Genomic DNA, 9716 nt, shown 5'->3' with positions numbered 1-9716 from the left:
AAACAGCAAATCAAATTTTGCTATGCCCCGCAAAGCAGTTAACTTCTCGTCCAAAGCTTGCTCCGAGTGACTTGCAACCACAAAAGTTGACATCATATGTCCACTCAATATCTCGTGTCTTTATTCATGGAATCAGTTCATTCTAACTCATGTCTATGATTATCTAGACCACTAATCTCCGCTCTCACATGCTGTGTGCATCGGCATCCCTATTGGCATCTGGTTAGACAATAATTCATAGGATGGCATGGCAAATAAAAACGTTCAAATAACAAGTAAATACAATGATCAATATTTGAAACAAGAAAATGTGGCTTAACATTAAAAAGAGGGACAAATCGTTGTTCCTAGGTAATACAAATTTAGGTGTTTGTCCTTCAAAATCACCCAAGAGAGACGGTAACAACATTTTCCTCAGAACTCTTTGGAAGACTCGCATAAACTAACTCATTGTTACCTCAAATATCATGCCTGCAAGCAACAATATGAAATCTCGGTCAGTGAAATGATAGACCTAAGTATCTATCTTGATGCATATGCACCAACGCCAAATAAAGTGTCAGCTGCTCTTATATATGGCAAAGAAAATAAAAGACCTAAAAGATGTTTCCAGCAAGAAAATTCTTCAATGAATAGAAGCTAACAGTAGACATAAAATTGAGGACTTTGTTCCACATCCCAAAGCGATGGAATTGAGAAACAAAATTAACAATAGAGTTGAGCACAAAGACAGTTGTTTCTCTTGTGCTCTCACAATAACTGAAGCAACCTTCACCTTTGTTTACTGGAATTGCACATTAACCTAAACAAACCTAAAAGAGGGACACCGTCTGATGCATGAGCTTTACTAAACAGTCCAGCCTAAATTATGAGCAACAGTTTTAGACTTCTCCTATGGATGAAAAATTGTTGTTGTTTGCGAATTAAGGGCCCTTGCCATTGTGGCCCATGAAAATCCAATTAACCACCCAAGACATAGTGGCCAATTGTTATTTTACTAATCAGTTCTAAGCATCTATCTAAATTGAAATAAACACAATCAGCAGCGTGCAGTAGAACATCTCACCTCCAAAGATATGCCAACTCATACTCACAAATCAAATCTTACGTTCCATCTACCATAAATGTCAGCACTGAGGGTCCAATTATTTTCCCTAATCTGCAGGTAAGGCATCTGAAAGGTGGAAAAAAGGATTAACAAAACAGGAGCAAAAGAAGTTAACTTGAGAATTCAACACCAAATGAGAAAGTTGAAGATATTAGCATGATGCATGGCGAAATCAACAAATTGCTTTCTAATGGAAGCTACTATTCCACTAGGGTGCATCATTAAACGCATAAACACTCTAAATCAGAATGCCCCCTGCCATAGTAAAGAAAGTGTTACGAAGATTTAAGCAGCTGAAGTTGCCGACTCATTGAATTCATGCAGGACAGAAGTCTCACATCCATTTGCTTGTTGTAATTATAACAGTCATCATAATTCAGAATTAACTTAACTCAATTTATCAAAAAAAAAAAAAAAAAAAAACCTTCAATTCTGAAAGCAGGGGAAAAAGCAACTTTTGAAATTGGCAATTGCAAAGTTTTGTCCTCATCATCTATGACCAAACACCACCTCCCCCACCCACACCCACCCCCCTCCCCCTCCTCCTCCTCTTTTTTTCCTTTTTTCTCTACCTTTCCCTCTCTCACAGAATTGGGCTGCACTATACACTGTCACAAAAATCATAATAAACATTAAGCTGAAGTCTACCTTCCACCTAAAAATGTCTAAACTGGAACACTGCATTATATTCTTGTAGGATTAACATTATCTTTTTCATCTTCTCCTTCATAGAGAGAAAGAGGGAGGTAATAAAAATCTAAAGTGAAAGACAAAATGGCCAGGAAGAATCGTGAAACAAACTGTATAGTGCAAATTGAAAGCACTTTGCTATGGGGAAATATGATGATGATGAATTATAATATAGTAGGTATAAGAAGTACACTACTAGACTTTTAAGCATCACTGACAAGAGGAATATACCTTATCAACCAGTTCATATCCAACTTTGAACCTAACATCTTGGTCTTTTTGAAAATTAGGTATGCTCCAAGCAAATTCTGCAGCTCCATTTGACTTCCTCTGTCAACATACCAGAAGATATAAATTGCATAAGGAACCTAGAAAAACATACTAGATTACAAATTTTCATTTCCCTTGTTATAATAAATATATGAAAAAAAAAGTATATTTGGAGTTTTAGAAACTTGCAAAAAGTTGCAACAATAGCATTTTGAATTTATTAAGAATACAATAGATTTAAAATTGTAGACAACTGAGTCACTGGCACCATTGGGCTAAAATGATTGGAGGAGCAACAATCCTCATTAACCAACTACATTTCCAAGAAGCTTCTCCAGGAACCAAAGAAAACACCAACCTCTTTAAATTCTTTATCAATCTTGCACCATCCCTTAATATTGAAGCTTAAAAAACCATCATCGGTAACAGGAAATGATTTTTTTGCACGCATTCTGTACGTGAGCTCCTCGTGTTTATCATACTGCAATCCCACACCAAGGCTGACTGACAACTATAATTAGTCAACAAATATATATTAGCACACTTTAAGTAGGATTTAAGAAGTTGCAAACAGAATAATAACAATCTAAAGAGAGAATAAGGAAGACATACATCTGGGTAGAAGCGTCTTATCATTGCACTAAAATAGTTTGGCGCCCCAATTCTTGTATCTAGGGCTCCATGAACCTAACCACAATTTAAGTATAAAAAAAGAGGAGGAAATCAATCAAAAGGGAATTCCCGATAAAAAGAAGTGAAGCTCTTGAAGATAGCTATAAATCAGCCTTTTGTTGCAAAATTTATAACCTTTGCACGGAATAAGCAATTTTAACAAATAATAAAGTTAATTAGAAGTTAAACCTAATAATGAAACATTCAATCAATAATGTTTAGGTCAATCAGCAGGTGAAGTAGAACAAAAAAATAAGGGCATAAAGAAGTATATCCAAAAGAAGAATTCCAGTAAGGAGAGATGAAGTCACCTGCAAGAGGGTTTTAGAATCGAGAGGGAATTTCTCCTTGGCATGGATTCTTAGAGCTTTGGAGTCTCCTCCATATCGCAGAGATGTCTCCATATGTTTGGTACAAAGTCTAAAGCTGACTTGCCTGTCTACAGCGCAGACCACGGTTGTCGCCGGAGGCTGCAGTGTTTACAGACAGTATACAGTGCGGTGCGTCTTCACTCTGTTATCTTGGAGAGCTACGGCTATAGTAAACAACGCAAGGCCACGTTTCGGGTACGAGGTCAGAAATTTGATATAAAGTTATGGGCTTTGTCTAATGGGCTGGCCCAACCCAACTTTACCAGCCATTGAAGAGAGACACTGGCACTGCGATCTACATTAGTTTTGTGGGAAGACTGCCGAGGAAGACGTAGACGGAGACGCAGAACAAGATGGGGTTTTGGTGGAGGTTCAATCTGCTTGTGTTTACAATTGCGATTCTATCAACGCCTGTACTTTCAGATCTGATACTCTCCAAGGTCGATCGACGTGTAAGTTCTTTCCTCCTATTCCATCTCTCTCCATTTGCTACAAGAAAGCGTCTTTCTCTCTCTCTCTCTCTCTCTCTCTCTGCCAACGGCGAAAATTGGGCCCCTTTATCATTTTAAGCTATAATGCTTTCAGTTTATGGAGATCTCGATAGCTTTCTTTTCGTATTCATGATCTAATTGATTGCTGAGGACTGAGAATGAATGGAAGCCAAATGAGCTAAAGAGTTATATTTGGTTTGAGTAGTGAATAGAAACGAAGAGAAATAATAGGGTTTTTCTCAGCTTCTATTAGTTGATTTCTTTTGTTGTCTGAATTCTCTTGTATGTTGAGATTCAAAATTGATCTTAGACGTGCATTTCTGTGTTCTGTAACTTTTGATAAATGTCTGTTATTCATTGCATTGACTTCTTTCTTGTTCTTGTCTCTGATTCTTGTTGATAACCCTAAGCTTGATTTTCTATTGCAGATTGATTTGACTTCACAAATTGTACGCATCACTTCAACACTAAAGGTGCTTAACTGGCGTTCTCTCTGTGTCTGCGTTTTCCTTTCTGGTTTAACGATGTTTTGAACCTTAAAGCTAGAATTTTGACTTTTTTGTCTACTTTATTGCATTCATTTATGTTAGTTTGCTGTCTTTCCTATAGTTGTGACCCTCTGACCAAGTTTGTTGCTTTAGGTGGAGAATGCTGGTTCTGGTTTGGTTTCAGAGGTTTTGCTGGCCTTCCCGGAGCTTCAGGCAAAAAATTTGGTATATCTGATGGCAACAACTAATGAAGGAAAAGGCAAAACGAAAAGTTCTGGAGTTAGTCTCCCTGTTGAAGTTGCCAATCCAAAAGGAATGCCTCCTGCATTGACTGTTTATTCTGTATCATTACCCAAGGCACTAGGTGAAGGGGACACAATGAGTTTGGATGTTTTGGCCGTATTTACCCATACTTTAAAACCGTTTCCTGAGAAAATTACTCAGGCTGATATTCAGTTGGTTTTGTTTCAGGATAGTGCATACTATCTCTCTCCTTATGCAGTAAAGTTTCAGTCTCTTAGCATTAAGCTACCTGATGCGAGAATTGAGTCATATACGAAAATTGAGAATACTAAGATTCATGGCTCAGAGATCAAATATGGTCCATATGAAAATCTCCCTCCTTTCTCATACTCACCTTTAGTTGTACATTTTGAAATCAATCAGCCATTTGCTGTTGCTCAGGAGTTAGTGCGAGAGATAGAAGTTTCACATTGGGGAAATGTGCAGGTCACAGAACATTGCAACATTGTCCATGAAGGTGCAAAAAGCGAGGGTGAATTTTCTAGGTCAGTAAGGATGTACTTTATCTGTTTTTCTTGTGCTGTGATTTTATAAACTTGATTCTGATTTTATTTTCCTTTAATCTTGCAGGCTTGAATACCAGGCCAGACCCCACATTAGAGGTTCATCAGCCATTAGACATTTTGTTGCAAAATTGCCACCAAGAGCTCATTCCATTTATTATAGGGATGAAATTGGGAATATATCAACATCTCATCTGTGGGCTGATTCTAAAAAGGTAGATATTTTGAATTGTTCAGATCTTTTGAATTACTGCTTCTAATTGAGTTACCTCTTTTATTTGCAGACAGAGTTATTGATTGAACCTAGATATCCAATGTTTGGAGGTTGGAGAACAGCTTTTATCATTGGATATAGTTTGCCACTTCAGGACTTCTTGTTTGAGTCAGAGGGGAAACGTTTCCTAAACATCTCTTTCGCTTCCCCTATTAATGATTTGGTCATTGATAATCTTGTTGTGAAGGTTCGTGATATTATGCTAATTTGGTTTTAGGTTGCATAAATATGTATGAGCTGCAGTCTTGCGATCTACAAGAGTGCTGTCTTAACTCAGTATTTTGATTGCAGGTTGTTTTGCCTGAGGGGTCCAGAGATTTATCTGTTTCGACTCCATTTCCTGTAAAGCAGAGGCAAGAGGTATCTATGAATTAATGTTTTCTTCCCTTCCTTTTGTATTCTTAATATCAATTTTCTTAGTCATAGTTTCCTTCTCTTTTATACTTGGAAAATTTGTGTGATATCTTTATATAATTTAAAAATTTTGGTTTACAACAGTCCAAAATTTCCCATCTGGATGTTGTTGGTCGACCAGTAATTGTGCTGGAAAAGGCCGACGTCGTGCCAGAGCATAATCAATATTTCCAGGTACTCCTTTTACCTCTTTGTAACTTGAATGATCTGTGCTGCTTAATAGTTAATAAATTCTTTTTAAATGAATGCTTCTTTCCTTGTTTCATGAATTTCCTGCAATTTGTATAGTAGCTTCTCTTTACAGTTGTCATAGGAATATTGAGAAATTACCTTTTCCTTGTTACAGATCCATTACAGCTTCAACAAACTTTCAATGCTTAGAGAGCCATTTATGTTGATTTCTGGATTTTTCTTTCTTTTTGTTGCTTGCATTGTATATGTGCATGTTGACTTGTCAATCTCCAAGTCATCTGCTTCTTATTTGGCAAAACTGCAGTGGGATGAGGTAAGTAGGGTGTGACATGTTATGTTCTCAAAGTTCACCATCGCTTCTTTAGTCTCAACTTGGAGAACCTACATGCATGATAGAATCTTTATAATTTCAGGTTCGAGCAACAATTCAGCAGGTTGAGAGTATCATTAACCAATGCCTAGCAACACATGAGAAGATTGAAGCATCACTACGTGACCTTTCTAGGATAGGAGATGTCCAAGCATGTAAAACCACTCGCAAGACAGCTGATGGTTTGTTGAAAGAGCATTCAAAAGAATTAAAGCCCTTGTTAGCATTTCTGCAATCATCTCCTGCAGCTGCTAATATATTGCCTAAGGTTCATTTTCTTTTTACTCCAAGCATTTCTCTGATTATACAACTTGAATAATTAGAATGCATTTCAATATCATAGTTAGTCTGAATAGCGTAGCTGAAAAAATGGTTAAACTATTATATGCGACATCCCAATATCATGGTGCATATTGTTGTGGCCTGGTGCACATTAAGCTTATTTTATGCTCCTGTCGTTTTCTACTATGTTCACATTGTGGTATATCTTGTGCCATCTTCTTACTAACTGATCTATAATGACTATACAGGTGGAGGAGTTGGTGGCTAAGGAGAGAGAATTGCAAGAGAGGTGGATGGCGAAACACTCAATAATAGTGGACTGCTATGAGAAGAAGCTTGGGGGACGGGAAATTGAGAACAGGGTTGCTCCACAGCAGCAAAAAGTTGTAGCCTTGAGGCAAGAGGTTGAAGATCTTCTAGAGTACATAGATGAAATATAATTGAATGGATAGAGGCGCAGTGCAACTGAGCTTCAGGGTTAGAATTTTGGTTGGTCGTTTATTCAAGTTATATTTGACGAGCTAACTGGAATTTCGATTGTTACGTTTTTTAGACTAAACTTTTACATGATTATGATAATTTGGAATTTTGAACTTCTCCTGGGGAGCAATTAGAGCTTAGAGGGCTGCAAGCTAACCAGTCCTCTTCACCAACAACTCGTTTATGTTTGTTTTGAATATGAATCATAACTTGTTTTATGAATAAACAAATCAGCTTTTTCAGTCTACAAATAGCCCTTTTTCATTCTTTGAAACAAGTATTTTCCGATGTACAAAATAACAAAACTTTGCTGAACAAGTACCTAAGTGTGGAAAAATAACCTAATATGTGAGTTAAAATCATAATGCAAAATTTTAAATTATAAACCTCGAGCTGCAATACAGTCATCTATTGCTGCAACCATCAGAGATGACTTTCACTGGTTGACATGTTAGTCCTCTGGTGAAGAAGAAATGCTTCTCCAAACAAAAGAATCATTATGCTATGTTGCCTTTGCCGCGGCAGAAGAAATTTTTTATATAACATGAGATTCTTCTCTTAGTCAAAGTTGTGCTCACTTTTCTTCGGCTGGCATTACTTGCAAAAGCTCAATGTTTATCTCCAATGTAGCTCCTGGCTGCATTACAGATGAAATAATTGATTAGTGTGTCTGAAACATCATATACTATTTCCAAAATATTAGCAATTTGTGCCACTATATTAACATCTGAATAAGGAATAAGGTTTTACTGGGATTTCGTTCATTCCCTTTTGGCCATAGCCAGCCTCCGGAGGAACAATTACGGTCCTCTGCATAGAGAAGTAAAAATGATGCCCCAAAAAAAAAAGAAGAAGAACGATAAGAAAAGATTAGAGCAATTAATTAGAAGCTAAAAGAAAAGCCACCTGCTAGTTGAGCTTATAATTACAAATGGAGGAGGATGCTTCCTCCTACTTTCATCCCTTGTGTTACTGAGTACATAGCAGTTGGGGGTTTTGGGGCAGCCTGTGCGGAGAATAGACCATTTGGGTTGTCTACAAATTCTCGCTTCCGTTCTTTGCCTGGTGGTGCTCCAACTTTGAATTCATATGGCTAATTAAGGCATGAGAAAATGAGCATCAGCAATCTATGTATTTAGTTAAAGATTCATGCTACCGTGTAGTGAAAATGGTATGTGGTTGGATTGAACAAAATTTGCACTCCATGCAGCACTCTTAGATAATTGACAATGAATGTAGCCTGAGATCAGGAGGTCTGATTAGGCAAATCCTTATCTGCAGGTATGAGAGCACACACAAAAATGCTAAGATTTTGTTGGGAGAAGGATATAATGACCTGTGCAATTATGCGATTTCCAGCCAAAGCTTGGATTCTCGACTTGACACAGCCGTTATAACCCTATATAAGCAGTCAAAGTGCACCTGGAAAGGAAAAAGCCAGAAAAAGCTTATCTTAAATGAAAGAAAGATGGCGAAGATTTTTTAAGTTCAGTTTCAATTGCAATGAACCAGAACTGTTAATCCTTTCTCGGCTATCGGACCTTTTCCTTTAACAACATCATAATATTTCAATCCATCAGCTGTGCAATTAAAAAAAAAAAAAACTGTAAATTTCAAATCCAAAATATCAGTGGCCATCAAAACTTCGTAGTTGGTCCATCTGTGAGTACATAGTTCAAATGACTAGCATTTTTATGCAGCTGTGATTGGCTGAAGCTTAGTTCTCATGTGAATGTATTAAGCATCACGTTTCCCTTCAGCAATTTTTAGAGATAGCCTAGGCAACTTCTTACATGATTGGACTGACAAGCTCATTCCTGGTGAACCCTGCGGTGGCCTAAGGCTAAGGCTGCTCTAATGGTAGCCAAGAATCTGCCTTTCCATCTAAATAATCCTTTCCTAAGCATAAATATTACAAGCATTTCACTTATCTCCATTCTTGAAATTTTAGTCGGGTACCACCTATATTCAGTTTCGAATTCCATCAACAACAAGCGCACGAAGAAGAGACTTGATAAACAGATTATCCTTTACCCATTGGAGAATTTATTTTGTTACAACCCTGCCTCTAGAGTTCAATTTTTAACCTTCCCAATCATAGTGAGACAAAAAAAAAAAAAAAAAAAGAAAAAGAAAAAGCCCAAGTGGTAGCATTGCTTAAAGCAGCCACAGAAAGGCAAAAATCCTCTAAGGTCGATCCAATGTTGGTATTCAAGAATGTGCGATTGTGCTGTAATCATCAAGAACACACTAAAGTAGCACATTTTCAAATTTCTTCCCCCAAGGGTTTCTAAAGTAATTAAAAAAAATGGAAAATGGTTGCTTATCAATTATTGCTTGGTAGTGAAAGTATAATACATGTAAAATTAGAAACAAAGGGACTAATGGATAACTAACAGGTAGTGAGATAGTCTTCAAGAGGGATGGCCTTTTTGTTGCGTCTCTCTCTGGCCTCTGACAATGGAGGGAGCAAAATGAGACCAAGAGGCAACGCAGAGATCAAAATTGCACATCTTCTTGAAGTTGGTACAGGAAGGAGGAATAGTTTTGAAGGTTCTTGCGTTTGTTTAGCAGTGGATTTCGAAACAATTTGCAGACGATTAACGGTCCATCTTTCGAAGCTGCTCATGGAAGCCATAGCCGTTGGAATCCAAAAGCCTATACGGTTATAAGAATCCAGCAAAAATCCCACATTATTCCTAACCACCATCCACTTTGTCCCCAACAAGATGTACTTATGCCTTTAGGGGATGATTGGTACAAGCCTTTACCCTTTAATATTTTTTAAATACTCATAAAAAATTTATT

The 9716-nt window shown here is 37.3% G+C and overlaps 3 protein-coding genes across 4 annotated transcripts; 1 reads left to right on the top strand and 2 right to left on the bottom strand.

The window, feature by feature from the left end:
* Positions 1-223: 223 nt before the first annotated feature.
* Positions 224-3193, bottom strand: LOC110654419 (outer envelope pore protein 21, chloroplastic). Its single transcript, XM_021810404.2, has 6 exons — positions 3052-3193; positions 2681-2755; positions 2427-2579; positions 2030-2128; positions 1067-1174; positions 224-471 (listed from the first exon to the last, which is right to left on the bottom strand). Exons 1-5 carry the CDS (start codon positions 3142-3144, stop codon positions 1091-1093), a joined length of 504 nt encoding a protein of 167 aa, XP_021666096.2. The 5' UTR covers positions 3145-3193; the 3' UTR covers positions 224-471; positions 1067-1090.
* A 124-nt stretch (positions 3194-3317) lies between these two features.
* LOC110654418 (dolichyl-diphosphooligosaccharide--protein glycosyltransferase subunit 1A) lies at positions 3318-7025 on the top strand. Of its 2 annotated transcripts, XM_021810403.2 has the most exons (10): positions 3413-3563; positions 4031-4075; positions 4244-4878; positions 4964-5111; positions 5181-5357; positions 5462-5530; positions 5669-5758; positions 5931-6089; positions 6190-6414; positions 6677-7025. In XM_021810403.2, exons 1-10 carry the CDS (start codon positions 3465-3467, stop codon positions 6866-6868), a joined length of 1839 nt encoding a protein of 612 aa, XP_021666095.2. In that variant the 5' UTR covers positions 3413-3464; the 3' UTR covers positions 6869-7025. The 2 variants fall into 2 exon arrangements, with proteins under 2 accessions (XP_057998648.1, XP_021666095.2); XM_058142665.1 differs by lacking the exon at positions 5931-6089 and having other exon boundaries at positions 3318-3563.
* Positions 7026-7269: 244 nt separating this feature from the next.
* LOC110654325 (peptidyl-prolyl cis-trans isomerase FKBP18, chloroplastic) lies at positions 7270-9618 on the bottom strand. The gene is given in 7 exon segments (XM_058142666.1): positions 7270-7545; positions 7659-7720; positions 7854-8001; positions 8245-8273; positions 8276-8330; positions 8418-8488; positions 9306-9618. Coding segments are annotated over 7 exon segments (741 nt in total). The 3' UTR covers positions 7270-7482.
* Between the last annotated feature and the right edge of the window lie 98 nt (positions 9619-9716).

This window comes from Hevea brasiliensis, unplaced genomic scaffold (assembly GCF_030052815.1).
Source record: "Hevea brasiliensis isolate MT/VB/25A 57/8 unplaced genomic scaffold, ASM3005281v1 Scaf626, whole genome shotgun sequence".
Lineage (NCBI taxonomy): Eukaryota > Viridiplantae > Streptophyta > Magnoliopsida > Malpighiales > Euphorbiaceae > Hevea > Hevea brasiliensis.
Note: the sequence above shows the minus strand (reverse complement) of the source record. Positions and strands in the feature narration are given on the sequence as shown.